The sequence below is a fragment of the Morus notabilis genome, unplaced genomic scaffold, assembly GCF_000414095.1.
Source record: "Morus notabilis unplaced genomic scaffold, ASM41409v2 Scaffold336, whole genome shotgun sequence".
NCBI lineage: Eukaryota > Viridiplantae > Streptophyta > Magnoliopsida > Rosales > Moraceae > Morus > Morus notabilis.
The window spans coordinates 1-20194 of NW_010367552.1; the positions used below are offsets into that span (position 1 = coordinate 1).

At 33.5% G+C, this 20194-nt stretch overlaps 1 protein-coding gene and 1 pseudogene across 5 annotated transcripts; both read left to right on the plus strand.

Moving 5' to 3' along the window:
- The first annotated feature begins 4810 nt into the window (after positions 1 to 4810).
- On the plus strand, positions 4811 to 8348 carry LOC21404488 (annotated as a pseudogene).
- Positions 8349 to 9342: 994 nt separating this feature from the next.
- On the plus strand, positions 9343 to 15856 carry LOC21404489 ((S)-2-hydroxy-acid oxidase GLO1). Of its 5 annotated transcripts, none has more exons than XM_024175185.1 (13): positions 9343 to 9369; positions 10271 to 10441; positions 10593 to 10717; positions 10947 to 10993; positions 11088 to 11165; positions 11431 to 11555; positions 11643 to 11709; positions 11803 to 11865; positions 12264 to 12333; positions 12464 to 12564; positions 12642 to 12746; positions 13372 to 13601; positions 15639 to 15856. In XM_024175185.1, the coding sequence occupies exons 2-12, from the start codon at positions 10305 to 10307 to the stop codon at positions 13555 to 13557; spliced, it is 1104 nt and encodes a 367-aa protein (XP_024030953.1). In that variant the 5' UTR covers positions 9343 to 9369; positions 10271 to 10304; the 3' UTR covers positions 13558 to 13601; positions 15639 to 15856. The 5 variants fall into 5 exon arrangements, with proteins under 5 accessions (XP_024030953.1, XP_024030950.1, XP_024030952.1 ...); XM_024175182.1 differs by lacking the exon at positions 9343 to 9369 and adding an exon at positions 9414 to 9512; XM_024175184.1 differs by lacking the exon at positions 9343 to 9369 and adding an exon at positions 9414 to 9512 and having other exon boundaries at positions 15643 to 15856.
- The last annotated feature ends 4338 nt before the right edge of the window (positions 15857 to 20194 follow it).

A 20194-nucleotide genomic window follows, 5' to 3' on the forward strand; every position in this document is an offset into this window, starting at 1 on the left:
GTTCTTTTAATAATTTGGAGAATGACAGCATATAATAGCAGATAAAAGCAGCATATGACTTGCTTCTCAAAATTTACTATTTGGCAACAGTTTTTAGAAGCTGCTAGTAGGATGTGCACGGTCCGGTTTAAATCGCTGGTTCCACGTAAGAACCGTTAAGAAAGAGTTTAAAACCGGACCATATCATTTTCTTAACGGTTCAGTCCAGTTTTCAATTTTTTTTAATGGTTCAGACAGAACCTAACCACAAAAAATATATTTTTAAAAGAATAAAAAGAAAACCTTTGAGCATTTTTATCAAAACTACGTAGTTTTGATTCCTCCATTTTGCACCCACCCAACCCTAAGTCCCTCACTTTCGCTCACTCATCATACGCTCACTCACTCACTCACTCACCAGCTGCCGCCCCTTGCACTCTCTCTTCCTTCCCGTGCCCGTCTTTTCAACCGCCGCCCCCAGCCTCGAATCTCTCTCTCTCCCTTCACGTCCATTCAGTCGAGAATGCTAATTTTAGAGAATTATATGCAGTATGTAACATATGATTTTACTAATTTAAAAAAAAAAGAAAAAGAAAAAAATACATACTAACAGTCTAAACTACGGTTTAACCGGACTAAATTGTTTGTAAACAGTCTGGTCCGGTCTCATCTTATAAATAGTCTGGTCTGGATTCCTAAAAACCTTTATTAATGATCCTATTTGAAAACCTAACAGTTTGGGATATAATCAAACCGTGAACAGCTCTAGCTACTGGATAAAAGTTAGATTTACCAAACATGCGAAGTATTATAATTTCTTAACAAAAGCTAAAAGCAAGGTCTAAATGCAATGCCAAACGGGCTTGAAGTAAAATACCATTCTCTGCTAGTGGCGTAGCCACTTAGAGATGAGTAAAAATAGCCGCCTCTATTGAGTTTTTTTAATTTTTTTAAAATAGCCTTTAAAAATTTATGATTTTTTAGTTTTATTCCGTTGAAATACATTTTCTTTTTCATATACATCCCCATTGAGTTGCACACTTTTTTATTACTTCAATATAAAAATTTAGTATATGCAATCAGTGTTGCAACTTCGGGCGGTGGGTTGCCCGGTGCTCGAAAATTTTCGGGCACGACGGGCAGGTGCCATTCGCCGCCCGTCCATGGTATTTTTTGGGCACGGGCTCGAGCAGCCTGAAAATATTAATTCCCCCGACTACCCGCCGCCGTGGAGAAGTCGTGCCCCCGCCATCTGCCGGATTTTTTTTAAATTTTCTGGCATTACCCGAATTTTTTGACCGTTAGCCCGAAATACGCCCAAAATTTGAACCCAATAGATCTTTTTGCCCGAACCTGACTTGCCGCCCGATTTTTGCCTAAAAATTTGAACCCAACGGCTATATTTTTTACCGTTGCCCGACCTACCCGAACTGCCCGAAAATGTTAGTAGCCGTTGGACCCGAATTTTTTGGGGAAAAATTTTTTTTTCAAGCAAAAAATTTTCCTATAAATACCCCCTCCCCCCAACCATTTTCCTCACCCAAAAACTCTCATTCTCTCTCAATTTCTCTTAATCTCTTTTAATCTCTCTCAAATATCTCTTAATCTTGCTTAAATCTCTCTCGATCTCTCTTAATCTATCTGAAAGCGCTTTCAATTTCTCTTATTTTTCATAATAGTTTCTTCTAGTTATGGTGGTGATATTCCTATTGATGCCCAATTAAACATCGAAGAAGGGTAATTTCCTAATATTTTTCAAACGCAGAAATCGCAAACTACGAAAAGAGTTGCTGAGAAACTGCAAATCCGACCCCTAGTGGACGTACTAGAGGTCGGGGACGTAATGGTGGTGGCACTAGTAGCCGTGGAGGAGAGGCAAGCGGTAGTGCTAGTGCAAGTGTTGCAAGTTCTAAGAAGAAATGTAAGCGCACCTCAGCAGCTTGGGAGCACTTCAACACATTCGAGTAGGTCGATAATAACGGTAACATTATTAAATACATAGCTCAATGTAAATATTGTGGTGAGAAATTACAAGGTAATACTATTCACGGCACTACACACTTGAGAAGACACTCTGAAAAGTGTCTTCAAAAGCAAGGAGGCGGAGCTGATCTCCGCCAAACGCAATTATCGTTTGACCGCCAAACCAGCGGTCTAAGCACGTGGAAATACAATCCGTAAGTTGATCGTATGGAAATGACACAATTAATAGCCACATTAGATCAACCACTAAGTTTTACTGAACAAAGAAATTGACAGTGTTATATTAAAATTGTACATAATCCTAATGCACAATTTTTTCTAGAACTACTCTTAGGAAAGATGCATTAAAATTATATAAACAAGAAAATGAAGTATTAATCAACCTTCTACACTCTACTAGTGGTTGCGTTGCGTTAACGGTGGATATTTGGTCCGCCGTTGCCAACAAGGATTATTTAGCTGTAACCGGACATTATTATAAAGGTTTTGATTTGGATAAGAGAATCTTAGGTTTCAAATGTGTTTTTCGATCACATACTGCCAATTTAATATATAACACAATTTTATCTGTTATTGATGAATATAGTTTAAGAGATAGAATAATGGCCATAACATTAGATAATGCAACTGCAAATACTAAAGCAATAGAACTTTTTGAAAATGATTTAAGTTTATTTAGTAATAATGATATTTTCCACCAACGTTGTGCATGTCATATAATTAATTTAATAGTAAAGTCCGGTTTAAAATCAATGTCAGGTCATATTAAAAGAATTAGAGATAACATTGCTTAGATTCAAGGTAGTAATCAAAGAATATAAGATTGGTTTAGATTTCTACAAGCATGTAATCAAAATCTTAGAGCATTAGCCTTAGATATGCCCATAAGATGGAACTCCACTTATATAATGCTTGAACAATGCATCTCTTATAAAGATACTATAACAAATTGTGTTAGTGCAAAATTAGGACTAGGATTTATAGATGAAACTGATTGCCAAGTTGCCGAACTCTTGTATAACTTTTTAAGTAGATTTCACGAAGTTACCTTAAAGCTTAGTGGAACTTATTACCCAACGTCACCCCTAGTGAATTTAGTGAATTTAGGACACACGAGATTTTAGGAGTTCCTATTGCCTCTATGGAAAAAAAGTTTAAAAAATATTGGTCTAAATTACCCATGTTGTATGGTTTCGGTGTTATTTTTGACCCTAGATTAAAATTAGAAGGTTTAGAAAGTGGATTAGATAACTTAGATGAATTTTTAGCTATTGACACTACTGACCAATTTCCTATTATAAAGGAAAAAATATTTTCTCTCTCTATATCTCTTACAAAAGTAGGTTTAGAAACACACCTCGTGTTGAACAACCGCAACAACGAGACGACAATCCGCATTCATTCTTGAATGTTTTCGGGTTGTCTAAGAAGAATACAACTCAAGGAGAAGAATTTGGGAGTGGATCTTCGTCAAGAGGTGGCGGCAACAGCGGCGGATTTAACGAGTTAATGGCGTACCTGAGTAAGGGCTTAGTTGTAGACAGTAGTGAAATGTTTGATTTGGTTCAGTGGTGGAGGGCACGAGCATTAACTTGGCCGATCCTAACACGACTGACAATGGATATTTGTTCAATCCCGGTCTCCATTGTTACAGCCGAACAAACATTCAGTACAACCGGCCGAATATTTAAAGAACGGAGAAACGCATTGCAACAAGATATTGTTGAAGCTTTGGTGTGCATCAAGGATTGGGACCGTTCCAACCAACGCTTACACGATACAATCTCACCGGCAAGCCAAGAATGGATCGACGAGTTTAATAGATTAACTTTTAATTTTTAAGACGATCATTCTGCTTCAAATTACATTTTATTATTGTAATTTGTAAATATTTATTTACTTTGTAATTTCTAATTTGTATAGTGTTATTGTAATCTTGTATAGACTTTGTAAGTTTGTCAAATTTGTAATTCGTCCCACAATGATTGCACTCTTTTTTCCTTACCAAGTTTTTATCTCAATTGAGTTTTTCTTGGTAAGGTTTTTAACGAGACAATGATGAATTACAAATTTAAAAATCAATGAAGAAATAATTTTTTTATATAGTTCGTGTGTTCATTTCAAATTTTAAATTGTACACATTATAATTAGACAAATACAAATTATACAATATAAAAAAATTTAAAAATTCGGGCAGCCGGTTAGGCATCAGGCAGCCCGACCGGGCACGGGCAGGCATCTCCTGCCCGAAGCTCGTCCATGCTTAAATTCGGGTCGGGTCGGGCATCTCAAATTTTTGGACAGTTCAAGTTCGGCACTCAGATAAAAATTTATACTTTTTAATGATCACAAGCGGGGTCCAAAGTTTCAGGCAATTCTGTTCTCCACCTTAAATGCACCCAAAAAAATCACATACGCAAGTTCAAAGTTAGAACTGCAACAAGAGCTTACCTCATCAGTCACGTACCGTCTTTTGATCAATCATGAACCACCATAACTACGCCACATGTAATTCATCCAGCAAAGAAAAGAAACTGCCAAATGAAGAGCAATTTGTGGTCATATACAACGCTAATTTTCTAAAGTCTTGTTTTTTTTTTTTTTTTCTCATTTTTCTCCCTCTGAAAATACAAGAGAATGAATGCCAAACATTGAGAAGTGATTATCAACAAATTACTCTCCACATAAAAGAGAGAAAAAAAAAATTCAAATGCTGACCTTGAAATCCAGCAAAACTGCTCACCTTGAAAAACCAATCCACTAGACTATCTCCCTCATCTGACGCATACCCTTTTGTCCTTACCTTATGGCTCTTCATTATTTCCTTTTAAAAAAACTCTCCTTTACACTGTTTTTTGTTTGTATCTATCACGTTGTTAATTTGAGACTTCATTCTCTCTCTTTCTTTCCATTTTTTTTTCTCTCTCCCAAGTATTATCTACCTGCTTCTTTCTCCTTCCCATTGGGAGAGCCACAAAAAGGTTTGCTCTTTGATTCATTTCTGTACTTGGGTTTCCACTATATTGTGTTTACTTTCATTTGAAGATTAAATTCTCACATTGGTTTTCATGAAAATTATATGTTTGATACAGTGACTGACTGAACTTTTCTCATATTGAAATGGGTTGATTTTTATTTTTATTATTTTTTTTCAATTCAATGTTTCACGGTATCTGTTTCTTTTCAGTTTCATGCTTACTCATTTGATTGTAACAAAAGCGTATAGCTTTTCGAATTTTGGTTTAGTGGGGTTTCAGTTATAAGAATTGCATGAGATATTAGCCAGGAGACTGATTTTTCATGGTTCTTTGCGTCTGAAATAAAAAGACCATTTTGGTGTGGAGTTTTTTAAAGGCTGGATTTGGAACAGCAATTCCTAGGGACTTGAGACCCTGGTTCTTTCCTCTGCTTATTCTTGTCCAGATTTTATTATTTTTATTTATCTATGGAATGTTTTATTGTGAATTTGAATTTTAAACTTTAGTCGCTTTCAAGACCAGTATTTGTAGTGTACTCTTTCTCGTCCTTAAATTGCTTCATTAATCAATTTTGTATGAAGTTTAGATTTTGACTTGACTTAAATTATTTTCTAATTTTCCAGTGTTCTATAGTGTTATATTTTAGGATAAAGAAAAGGCTTGCTTGATCCAATATCTGCAAGTCAATCAATTAATTTTGCATGTAACATCTTTTAATTTGCTAAAAAAATCCAACTTAAATTTTTCTTTATTTTATTTTTGCTGGGCAGAACTTCCGGGAATAGCATAAAGTTGTAAAGATGGAAATTACAAATGTCAGCGAGTATGAGGCCATTGCAAAGCAGAAATTGCCCAAGATGGTTTATGACTACTATGCCTCTGGTGCAGAGGACCAGTGGACTCTCCAAGAAAACCGAAATGCCTTTTCAAGGATTCTGTAAGTCCTTTCTCTGACCAATTTGGTGTTTCACTACAGAAGATTATTGTCTAAGTTCTTTTTTGGACACTCTCAAGTGTGTTTAGTATTCTGTTTTTCTCAAAATTTAAGTTTTCCTTTGAATTTAAACAGGTTTCGACCCCGCGTTCTGATCGATGTGAGCAGGATTGACATGACTACAACTGTTCTGGGCTTCAAGATTTCTATGCCAATCATGATTGCTCCTACTGCTATGCAGAAGATGGCTCACCCTGATGGTATAATAAGCCAGGATGTTCTTTTCTATGCTTGTTTCTATATAACTTATTTTCATCTTTTCTTTTGGTTCTTGTGTGTCTGGTCTTAGAATTCATAACTGAGCTTGGTCCAGATCTGATCCTTGGTTCCCAAAATGTGAAAAAGTTATTTGCCAAGTAAAAACCTGTTAGTTTGGAAGAGTCCTAGTTGAAAAGTGCTTCATTTGTGACGCAAGAAAAGAACCAGGGGACTTGTGGCTGATACTATAATTTATTACTTATGCAGGGGAATATGCAACAGCAAGAGCAGCATCAGCAGCTGGCACAATAATGGTTTCTCTCTTACCAATGTTATTTCTTGTCACGATTGAACTAACATTTACATGTTTGACTCATTTGATCCTTTAAAATATTGGTCGTTTTAATGTGGTTGCACAACTTGTGAGAAGAGCTGAGAGGGCTGGTTTCAGGGCAATTGCATTAACTGTTGACACTCCAAGGCTTGGCCGCAGAGAAGCTGATATCAAGAACAGGTACTAGATGATGATTTATTTCCATACGAATTGCCAATTTTGATGACATAATTAGAATCTCAAATATATTTGTGGTTCTTCTTCAGATTCACTTTGCCACCATTTTTGACATTGAAAAACTTTGAAGGTTTGGATCTTGGAAAAATGGATAAGGTGAGTAACCAAATAATTTTTTTAATTTTCACTACAATAGCAATAATATCTTTTATTAGTTTTAATCTGAGGTCAATATATTTTCCCATGAATGTTGCAGGCTGATGACTCTGGACTGGCATCATATGTTGCTGGACAAGTTGACAGGACTCTTAGCTGGAAGGTACGGTATCTGTTTTGGTATTAAGACCAGAATCTGAAGTAGTAATATTAATTCTCTTCGATTGGGTATATCTACAGGATGTGAAGTGGCTTCAGACAATCACGAGCCTTCCAATTCTTGTGAAGGGTGTCATTACCGCTGAAGACAGTAAACAACTTACAGTCCAACCCTCTATATTTCGTTCATCTATGTTCCCGTTCCAATTTCGTTATAATTTCGAATAGTCTCACTATATAGTTCTTCAAAAAAAAAAAATTTCTGTAACAATGCAGCAAGGCTAGCCATACAAAATGGAGCTGCGGGAATTATCGTCTCCAACCATGGAGCTCGCCAACTTGACTATGTCCCTGCAACTATCATGGCTTTGGAAGAGGTAACATCATATTTGATTGGCATACTAATCGCCCGCTTCTAGCTATTTTTAGGAATTATTTGCTACTGTTGCATAACCCAATTCTTACACAAGTTATGCAAACATTTTTCCTGGTTTTGGTAAGAGTACTTCTTGGAAGCCTCTTATTGGGATTATTCTAATTTTTCTTACTGGGGGTGACTTTTTAGGTGGTCAAAGCTGCACAAGGCCGAGTTCCGGTTTTCGTGGATGGTGGTGTCCGTCGAGGAACAGATGTCTTTAAGGCATTGGCTCTTGGAGCATCTGGCATATTTGTAAGTAAAGAATGCCGCCACTTTTTGTTTTTATGGACTGAGGCATTGTCCATAAGTTTGTGAAGCATGAATCTCTTGATAACCACGAGTTTAAGGCTTGACAAAGATTCTAAGGCTCAGTATGGTTCCGGGATTTCTGAATCTGAAAGAAAAAGTTGATTATAATGTGAATCTTGGCATGCTCCTTAACTATCCTCGGTGTCCTTAATGTCAGATTGGAAGACCAGTGGTCTTCTCACTGGCTGCTGAAGGAGAGGCCGGAGTGAGGAAAGTACTTCAAATGCTTCGCGACGAGTTTGAGCTAACCATGGCGCTTAGTGGCTGCCGCTCGCTCAAGGAGATTACTCGCAACCACATTGTCACCGAATGGGACCGCCCTCGAATCACCCCTGCTCCCAGATTGTAAGATGTTAATACTTCCAAGTTCTGCATTATGATGCAGTGGAAAGAGAGGATTTCAAGAGCCTGAGATCAGCAGGAAGATATGCATATTTGTCTCGTAATTATTTCTTCAAAATCATATTGAAGAACTTAATAAGCTTCTGTATTGAGAGTTTTACCATATTCCAAATGGCTACTTCTTCAGTGTATTCTTTCTTTTCGTAAGGTTGTTTTAAGTTTTGGTAGTACACCTTATCTTCTGCTGGAATTGGAGGATTATTGTCCACAATCGGAGAACATAATTTCCAGGAAAATAAAACGCTGTTTTACTTTTAGGCCTCTTATGTTGATATTCTACATATTAAGAGTGGAATTATGCTCCTTTCTTTTTTCCTTTTCTGAAACTTGACACTTAAAAAAGGCAAAAAAAAAAATTACAGCAGATACTTTTACCATAATTCCTATTAAAATTTGTGAGGTTGGATTCTCGTAGCGGTTAACCGTTATATGATCCACTTGCAAAAAAGCATGTGACACGCACAACCAATTAATGAACACAACTAAGATTTGGTGTTCAGGACTCTCCCAAAAGAAGTTTTGAAGGTTATCTCGTATTTATTACGAGCTTCCATTTATTTATTATTTGAAAAAGAATATAAGGTACTAGAAAGTGACGGGCGTTACAATTCACAAGCAACTATATGGGGCACAATATTCTATGCATTATTTGGTTATTTCACCAATTTTGTGGATGATAATTTCTGCTAAGATCCTTATATATACATATATATACGTGTATGTATGAAACTTCAAGTGGAAACGATAGATGCAAAGGTAAAATATGGTATGTCTAATTTACAATATGATTTCTATCAACATTTAAATTAAAATTTTTTTTCTACCAAGTCCTTGATATAATGTTTCCTTTATTTCCTAAAATCTGATGGTTTAAATTTGCCATGAATGCAGCTGCTTATCTTGCCATATATGATAAATCATAGACCACAAATCCACAATAAACAATGCCACATGTAATTCAGTCATCAAAGAAGGAAAATGCCTCATCACCAGCAATTTGTGGACAAATATAAATACTAATTTTCCACAACTTTTTTTTTTTTCCTATTATCTCTTAAAATATCATAATATTATAAGGGAACGAACATCAACAAAATGCTCTCCACAAAAAAGTCTCAAAATTAACAGATATGGTCTCAAATGCTCACCTTGAAAAACCAATCCACTTAGAGACTCTATCTCCTTCATGCCCTTTTGTCTTTTATTTCATTGTTTCTTCAATATTCCACCTCAATTTTTCTCTTTCTCACTGTTATTTGTTTGTATCTATCACCATGTTAAGTTGAGACTTCATTCTTTCTCTTTCCATGTTAAGTTGAAACTTCATTCTCTCTTTCTTTTCATTTTCTTCAAAGTACCTCTTTCTCTCTCTCTCTCTCTCTCTCTCTCTACATTCTTTCTCCTCCTCAGTGGGAGAGCCACAAGGTCTGCTCTTAGTTTTATCACTATTACATTTATGACAGTCACTGGCTTAGCGTTTTCTATATACAAAATGTTTATTTAAGCTTCAAATATAGTGTATATTACTCGTAGTCTTAAATTATTCATATACATAGAGTTTAGTTTTGATTGGTGCAAAGTCTGAGCTTTTGTAGCTGGAAGAAGCATGACAAGTTAGGAGAGTATTGATTTCTCATTGGTCTTGTGGCGTTTTACGTAAAAAATAACATACTAAATTTATAGTGCTTCATGGTCTATATAAGAAAGATGTTTATTATCAGCAGCTGCAGATTTAAAAATATAAGAATTGAATTACACACCTCACGCGTCTGTGTTAGGACAATGATTAGACTCCACGCACCTAATACAATTATGTTTTTATCAGACTTGATCTAGTTATTTCTTTACTAAAGTTTTATAGCCTGTTTAGTTCATAGATTTGAACGGAGATTTAAATTTTTATGAGAGAAAACGATGTAGCAAAAATTTTGACTTGTGGTGTAAACCTTTTGACAAACACAGGTTTAATGTTCACTGTATAATATTTTAGGATAGAAAAATGTTTTTCTTGATTATTTGATATATGCAAGTGACTTTATACTCTTGCAAGACAGTGAACAATTTTGCACATTTTTTGAGCAAAAAAGGAAAAAAAAAAAAAATTAACAATTTTGCACGTTTAAGCTTTTTATTTTGTTTAGAGAATCTAACACAAATTTATATGTTTTTTCCCCACTATGCAGAAAATCCAAGTAATAGAATAAAGAAGTTGTGAAGATGGAAATAACTAATGTTAGCGAGTATGAGGCAATTGCAAAGCAGAAATTGCCCAAGATGGTTTATGACTACTATGCCTCTGGTGCAGAGGACCAGTGGAGTCTCCAAGAAAACCGAAATGCCTTTTCAAGAATTTTGTAACCACTTCCATTCTTTTTTTTTCATTATTTTTTATTTTTTATTTTTGGTAGCTGATTATAAACTATGTATATGTTTTGTAATTCTCAATCAAGTGTGTTTATGCTTCTTTTTCTGCAAAATGTAACCTTCCCCTTCTAATTCAAACAGGTTTCGACCTCGAATTCTAATCGATGTGAGCAAGATCGACATGACCACAACTGTCCTGGGCTTCAAAATCTCAATGCCAATCATGATTGCTCCAACAGCCATGCAGAAAATGGCTCACCCTGAGGGTATGAGGCAGGATGTTCCTTTTCTCTTTGATTTATGAAGTTGTTCATTTCTAACAAAAAGTTGCATGATTCAAGCACTAGAGTTCACACTTCATTTTTAACATTTAGATTACTTGGTGGAAAGAAGAAAAAGTATATTATGCACATCGATTTTTCATGCAATTCTTAGGCAAGAAAATAACAGGGTGAATTATGGCTGACACTACTATGCGATGCTCTATATATGCAGGGGAGTATGCAACTGCAAGAGCAGCATCAGCTGCTGGCACAATTATGGTTTGTTCTTTTATTAGTATGTTTATTGTGATGATTAAAAATTTTTTTTTTGAATGTCTGGTTCACTCAAGTCTTGAAACATTGGTTGCTTTAGACTCTATCTTCGTGGGCCACTTCCAGCGTCGAAGAGGTCGCTTCAACTGGACCCGGGATTAGGTTCTTTCAACTCTATGTAAGTTTGAAAGATCTTTTTATTTTATTTTATTTTTAGTTTTAGCATTCTTCCTCTGCACTGATAATTCACGGAAAGTTTTGAATATTACTAATTGACCTATTCTTGGGCATGTAATGGGGCAGCCATGTGGTCATCCTTGAAAAAATTATTTGTTTGAATTCCTAAATTTGGAATCAAATGTTTGTTAAGATGTGAAACACAAGTTCCTTGTGGCATATTTCCCTTATATTTTGTGTCATCCCTTTTTCTTGCTGTTGCTCAGGTGTACAAGGACAGGCATGTGGTCGCACAGCTTGTGAGAAGAGCTGAAAGGGCTGGTTTCAAGGCAATTGCACTAACTGTCGACACTCCAAGGCTCGGCCGCAGAGAAGCCGATATCAAGAATAGGTATTAGACCGTCTATTTATATACAAATTGCGAGTTTGGTGATATAATCAATGAGAATCTAACAAATATTTGGTGTTTCTTTTGCAGATTCACTTTGCCACCATTTTTGACATTGAAAAACTTTGAAGGTTTGGATCTTGGAAAAATGGACAAGGCGAGTAACTATGCAACTTTCTATTACAATAGCAATAACATCCTTTTATGATTTTTAATCTGAGGTCAATGTATTTTCTCATGAATGTTGCAGGCTGATGACTCCGGACTGGCATCATATGTCGCCGGACAAATTGACAGGACTCTCAGCTGGAAGGTACGACATTCTTCTTTACAAAGTACTTTTTGGATTCTCTCCGAACGAGTAGTTCTAAGGACATGTTTGACATACTTTCTAAAAGCTGCTTTTGACTTCCAAGGCAAAAACTGTTTCTCGAAGTGTTTGAATAACTTTTCAAAAGAGTTTTCAGTCAAAGCCATATTTTATGGCTTCTCGAAAAAAAACTCTTTTAACCAGACTTTAAAATTTGTACTAGAGTTTAATGCAGTCTTTAAAATTTTCACTATATCATGTTGTTTGTTGATTATTAGAAGATTCAAATGTTATTTTTATTTCATCAAGATCTTATAAAATGTGTCTAATCACAATAGAATTACTATCTAAAAGCAAGAGCAATGCCAAACAGGTTCTAAGTTTCTTGTATACATGTACAGGATGTGCAGTGGCTTCAGACAATTACACAACTGCCAATTCTTGTGAAGGGTGTCATTACTGCTGAAGACAGTAAGAAAATACATACCAGTCCTCTGTACTTTTGTTTTTCCCCATATCTGTTTTGTTGTTCCGATATGTTTGGAAGTTCCAACATTCTGGCAACATATTTCTTAGAGTTTTTTCTGATGTGACAATGCAGCAAGGTTAGCCATACAAGCTGGAGCTGCCGGAATTATTGTCTCGAACCACGGAGCCCGCCAACTTGACTATGTCCCGGCAACTATTATGGCTTTGGAAGAGGTAACATCAGATTTTATTAGCATACTAATTTCTCACTTACAACATTCTAATGTTTTCCCATTGATTTAACACTTTAGGTGGTGAAAGCTGCACAAGGCAGAGTTCCTGTTTTCGTGGATGGCGGTGTTCGGCGAGGAACAGATGTCTTTAAAGCATTGGCTCTTGGAGCATCTGGCATATTTGTAAGTAAAATAGAGAATGTGAAACAGTACCAAATTACCAAAGTTATTTGTAATACCAACATCAGTATTATCCTATAACTACTAGTTATGAATGCCAAAAAGTTCTCGTATCCAAGAAAAATTGTGTGCTTTCTTTTCACATGACATTGTTATAGAGGTTTTCATTTACTTATAGTTTTTTTTTTTTCAATGTTATTATACCCTGCATTTTGAAGTTATCAATCATACCTTTAAAAAAAGAAAAAGAAAAAGAAAAAAAACTGTATCAAACCTCTACTTTCATGTTTTCAAATTATGTTCGATCCTAATCTTTTTCTAGTCAAAGCTTGATTTTGACTTGAAAAAGACCTAAATGTCCTTCACATTTTTGAATTATATATATATATATATACATTTTTTTTTTCTTGTTCCTTTTCTTTCTTTTATCTTTAAGGGCCTTAGGTCTGTTTAGTTATCAAAATTATTCATCGACTGAGAAAAGGTGAGAACGTACTGGGGGGTATAAATATGATACAATCCAAAATACAATGTATGTTTATTTCATAACTTTAAAATGCAGGGATAAAAATGAAAATGTTGCTATAATTATTGACGTGCTCATTAACTGTCCTATATTCCTGATCAGATTGGAAGACCAGTGGTATTCTCATTGGCCGCCGAAGGAGAGACTGGAGTGAGGAAAGTACTTCAGATGCTGCGGGAGGAGTTTGAGCTAACCATGGCGCTTAGCGGTTGCCGCTCGCTGAAGGAAATTACTCGCGACCATATTGCCACCGAGTGGGACCGTCCTCGTGTCGCTCCCAGATTGTAGGAAGTTAATCTTTCCAGGAGCTTGAGATCAGCACAATGGTATACGTATGTTTCTAATTCTTGCTTCAAAATCAGATTGAAGAAAATAAACTTGTGTGTTGAGAATGTACTGTGTTCTATAAATGGTTACTTCTGATTGTTTTTTCTTTTTCTTCTGTATATTCTTTCCTAAGATTTCTATAGCACACATCATTGTCTACTGTGATAAGCTTGTTTAGTGAATGGTTTTTAATATCTTACATCTATCAACTTTTTTCCTGATTGAGTGCTCCTAAAGTGGAGAGATTTTATTGGAGTGGAAAACAAAAAATAAAAATTAGAATGAACAAATCAACAAACAATTAAAAGACTCTAGTGAAATAAATCCATAATATGGTAAGCCTATACAATCTCCAATGAGATCTTCTTTGACCTCTTTATGAAAGAAATACATTAATGTTAGGTTCAAACGTTGTACTAAATCAGTTGCAAATGTCTTGAAGTCTTACATTAAAGAAATGCAGATAGAAACTGAATACTAGAACCGGTGTAATATCACCATTGGTGCATCTTTTTTATTTTTCTTTTCTTTTCTTTTACAAATTATCTATTTACTTGTAAAAGAGTGTCAAAGATAGAAAAGAGGTTGTATTCCTAAACTCTATTAGTAAAGTATAGAAAAATAGGGACGTAAGCAGACGCGAGCCAATATTTTATTTCAAGAGGACATAAACTAAAATTTAAAAAAAAAAAAATAACAAAATCAACTCGTGATATTATTAATTAGTTTTTTTTTATCTTTGACATAATATCAACTATTTTAATGCATTTCTCGCATGTTCATATTAATTAGTTTATTGAACTTTTTGATGCGTGAATAGAATTTGTGTTTAGTTTATTTGTTTGAATTTATTACTCTTTTGAGTTTAGTTTAGTGAAAATATATATTTAAGTAAAATGTACTGAACTGGGGGCGTTCCAATCAAAATATGTATTTGGATGAATCATGAATAGTATATATTTATAGAAGAGGAGAACATATTTGGGTAATAAAGATTTTAGAAAGTAAATTAGATTAAAAAAATTATTTAGGAGGTACAATATATACACGAAAAAATAGTAGTTGCGAGTGCGAAGGAAAAAGAAAAGACGTTTAAGCATGTGGGGGCACATTGGAAAATACACATACATATTACTCAACAATGGCAAATTAAAAGAAATGTGTTTATGAGAAAATAGTAATTCAGAAGGTTGTTTGAAAAAAAAAAAAAAAAAAAAAAAAACCTTTAATTAGGGACACATTTAAAAAAAGTTATTTTAACGAGTCGTTAATTTTATTTTATTTTATTTTTTTTTTATGAAACCCACTTTTGATATGGGATTGTGTGGAAAAAATATTTTAAGAGGACCAAAATCTTGATTTCAATTGAACCACTAAAATTTAGACATAAACATAGAAACATAAATCTCTTTTTTCCTTTTATGAAAGTAATCGCGCCCGTAGATCAATGTTAATAAAGAGACAAATAGCATATTTTGAAACCTTTTTAAAGTAAATAATATATTGTTTAAACGATTGAAGTGAATAAATAATTACTGTGTAAATGCATTGTTTACCGGTGAATAAATTATTTACGCGTAGAATTTATCAATAAATAAACTATTTACACGTAAGTATGCATATTTACTCCAATTGTTTCCAAAATATATTTTTTCACTGGAAAGCTATAATTCATACTTGTGTTCCAAATATTCTCTACTATTTTTAGGAAAATAGTGAGAAATAGGCCAATATGAAAAGCTTAAGAAAGTATATAGGCTAACTTTTAATTATAGAAATTAATAAGCCATAACTTGTCAAATTATGATTCATAACCAGAGAAGTTATTGACAAACTTGTCAAATTATGGTTCATAGCCAGACAAGTTATAGACAAAAATTAGGAATAACTTGTCAAGTTATGATTCATAACCAGACAAATTATGAACAAAAATAGTAATTTAACTTATTTATTAACTTATGTAAACTATTGACCTATTAATTTTAATTAATCTCAAGTCTCGACTTATTTCTCTCTTTCTTCTCTATTTTTATTTCATTTAGCCAGGCCCAAATGAGCTGATGGCAACTTGAACAGGCCCAGCAATGCAGGCGCTAAACCGATCCAAACCACCAGTCCTCTCTCTCTCTCTCTGTTTTTTCTTAAGTTCTACTTTTGATTACGCTTCAATCATGATTGAAGGTCGCATTTTCTAAATTGTCTTTGAAAATCGGAAAGATAAAAAGCCCAGAATATCTAGGGCATGAAAGAAAATCATTTTCCCACATTTTTCATTTATTTCGCTTTCATTTTCGGTGTGTTTGAATTTTTCGCAAAAATTTAAAAAGTAGCCAACTAAAGCGAACCGAAAGATTAGACGTGCGAGGACTGGCTATTGACAGCACAAACACAATAATTACTCTCAGACAAAATATTGGACAAAAATGGTAGAAAAGAATTGATATTAAAAGAAAAGCTCAACAATTTGGTCAATATTGTGAGAACTAACTTTTAATTATAAAAATTAATAAGCCATAATTTATCAAATTATAGTTCATAACCAGAGAAATTATTGACAAACTTGTCAAGTTATGGTTCATAGCCAGACAAGTTATAGACAAAAATTAAGAATAACTTGTCAAGTTATGGTTTATAACCAGACAAATTATGAACAAAAATAATAATTTAACTTATTTATTAATTTATGTAAACTATTGACCTATTAATTTTAATTGATCTCAAGTCTTATTTCTCTCTTTCTCTTCTATTTTTATTTCATTTAGCCAGGCCCAAATGAGCTGATGGCAACTTGAACAGGCCCAGCAATGCAGGCGCTAAACCGATCCAAACCACCAGTCCTCTCTCTCTCTCTCTGTTTTTTCTTAAGTTCTACTTTTGATTACGCTTCAATCATGATTGAAGGTCGCATTTTCTAAATTGTCTTTGAAAATCGGAAAGATAAAAAGCCCAGAATATCTAGGGCATGAAAGAAAATCATTTTCCCACATTTTTCATTTATTTCGCTTTCATTTTCGGTGTGTTTGAATTTTTCGCAAAAATTTAAAAAGTAGCCAACTAAAGCGAACCGAAAGATTAGACGTGCGAGGACTGGCTATTGACAGCACAAACACAATAATTACTCTCAGACAAAATATTGGACAAAAATGGTAGAAAAGAATTGATATTAAAAGAAAAGCTCAACAATTTGGTCAATATTGTGAGACGTGAAGATAACACATTATCCATGATTTGTGAAATGGGACTCATTTACTCAGAATCATCGTTATCTTTTCCAATTGAGATAGGTAGGGAGACTTTTGAGTAGAAATGGTATCGGCAGGGCAATTAAAGAAACATATTTATTAGGGTTATATTTAAAAAAATAATATTTAAAAGAAATAATGTTTAGGTAGACATTTGATTGAATTTATTTTAAGATTATTTTCATAAATGTCCTATGAAATGTGCATTTTTTTTGTTAAAGTGTCCACAATTTTTTAAAATTATTCTGAGCACTCATTCATATTAAGAAGTCATTCAAAATATTTTTTCCGTCTATTTCTGTCTATATGTTTAACGGATTTACTGACATGACACGCTATCAGAAACGTATTGAAAAAGATTACGGGGCACATTGAAAATAGTCAATAAATCGGGGGATTTATGAAATGAAATCTTAAGATATAAAAAAATAATTATTAACAATGTTAATATGATTATTACATATTCTTCAACTATAATAAATAAAAATTCATTAAATCTCATCACATTTGAATTATGATATTTCTACGAGAAATTATATATTGACAATATTTTTAATTTAGATCAAATATTTGCAAAAATATTTATTCTAAAAATTAATTTTATGAAATTTTAAATTGTAAACACCCATTTGAAAATGATCAATATTCAATAAAATGATAGCAACTCATTTAAAGCAACTCAAATAATCTTAAAAACACTGTCCAAGACATATTGGGGTTGTTCTTTTGCAACGAAACTCAGAAAAAGTTTAAATTCGAGTTACAACTGTATTCAAGTTCATATTCTTTTGTAAAATTTGAGTTTGAACTCGAGTTTAAACTCAAGTTCAAGTTTTCCCTTCAACTCAAGTTCATAAGCTCGAACTCAAGTTAATGAACAATATTTTTTCTATTCTTAAAAATGTCATAACTTTTTCGTTTTAATTGTGATTGAGATGATTTTTTTTCTATGCACTCACAACGAAAAGATGAATAAAACACCACCCATAGACCCTATTAAAATTTTTCATCACCATTAAGTTTTTATTAAAATACTATCTAAATACAAATTTAAGTTTTGACCCACCCAAACACAAACTCAAATAGGTTCTCAATTTAAATCATAACTCAAATGTGTACATCCAAACACAAACTCAAGTTACTACTTCAACTCAAATTATAACTCAAACTCAACTCAAGATTATCACTCAAATCACCCTAACTCAAAAATGTAAAAGAACAATCCCATTTGTTTGTCTCCGGCCTCAACCAAACAGAAGGACAACAACAACCCATTGAGTGATGACAAAGATTATCCACTACACGGTGGCAAACAACGTTTTGAATGCAGTTTTTTTCCTTTTTTTTCTATGGAAACTTGAGTGCAGTTTTTGACAAAAAAGAAAATTTGTGTTAATAAAAGTAAAGCGAGAAAAAAAATCAAAATACTGTGAAAAGACTAAATTGTATAGCAGCATTCATTACTACAATTTGCTCAATTTGTGGCGAAATTATTTATGACGACAATAGAGCAGCATTCATTACTACAATTTGCCCAATTTGTGACGAAATTATTTGTGATGATACTTGTCGTCGCATATAATTAATTATTTACAATGAAATAACGTCACAATTACTTATCGTTTAATAGAAAAATGATGTCGGCGCTAATCATTCACTAGTCCTCACAAATATGTTGTTGGCAAAAAAAGTTGTCTGGTGCCAACGTTTGCCGTCAAAATAACATTATTTGCGACGAAATGTCGTCGTAAATAAAGAATTATTTGCAACGACACGTATCAATTCTAATCATAATTCATTCATTTATTGTCCCCTGAGTAAAAAGGCGGTCAATTTGGCTGTTCCTAAAAATTATTTGCGACGACACGAATATGTATCGTCGCAAATGCTGATTTTGTAGACCCTCACGAAAATAAATGACGGTAAAATTAGGCGGTTCTCAAAAACTAATTGCCATGACAGTGCATAATATCATCGCAAATAATAATTCCAGAACATTCATCATAAATACTAAATAATTAAGTTTGATTAATTAGATTATTTGTAATAACTATGAAATAGTGTCGTCATAAATAAATTCCTTCGCGAAAAAAGTGCATAATGTCGTCACAAATAGTTGTTGCAATGTCGTTGCAAAAAAGTCTGTCTACATACCCGCGACCAGAGACTCCTCCTCTATTTTTGCCGATCACTATCTCTCTCTATCGGTCTCTCCCCAGTTTTCCGACCCTAAACCCCCAAAACCTCTCATATTCCCTTCTAAATCCTCACCAAATCAACATGTATCATAAGTTTTAATCATTTTCATTATTTTTTTCATCAAAAGAAGTATAAAAAACAAACTCCTTACCCTCGTCGCCAAATTATGCCGCTGCCGTCATCGTTTGCCCAGTTCCTCCCACCTAATTATGCCATTTTCAGCCACCGTTTTAGTGGGTTTAGAACTTTGTAAGTTGTTTTTGCATATTTATTGTATTTTTTAGTTTGAAATGTTTAGGTTTTTTGTTGTTTGAATTTTGGATTATAGATTTTGAATTTTGAATTTTGATTTATAGATTTTAGAATTAGTATATAATTTGAATTTTAGATTATAGATTTTGAATTTTGGATTATGAATTTTGGGATTGTTAAAATTTGGTATAAGTGTGTGTGAATCTCTTGGGGTGTTATTTTGTGAAATATGCTTGTAATTTGATTTAGGTTAAGATTAAAAATTTTGATGATTATTCTGGGTGGCACATCTTACAGTTATGGTGTGCCGAAATCTTTTAAAAGCTGTTTTTTTATAATTTTTTATTTTTAGATAATAGGAAAAATAAGTCGTTATGCTGCCGAAATTTTATTAAAACCAGTTAATTTTAAGAATTTTATTAATAAGATTTAATTACATTAATAGAAAGTAAATTAAAAATTAGTCATAAACATTACAACTTAAAAAAATGATAAGGAAAATTTTTATTAATTTAGTCCAAAAAATTTAAAAATAAAGTGATATCTTTAAATGGATAATAAAAATAATGAGTGCAATAATAGGATAAATTAGTCATAAAAATTGATAAAACTTATAAAGTTAAAACATGAACGATAAAACTTTTTTGGGGAATGGGGACCTTACTGCGATCCTTTTATGTCCCCTGCTTTTCAGGTTCAATTTCATTATATCTTCTTATTTTTTTATTAATTTATTTAATTATTAAGTATGTTACTAATTCATCTATAATCATTACTAGAAAAAATCTGCTACAAATCAACAAAACAGTGGCAGTGAGAAGTGGTCTAGCTTGCATGGTAGAAAGTCATACTCCTAGCATCGTTTCGACAAGGTAATACTAATTTGCATACTTATTAAGTTTTTG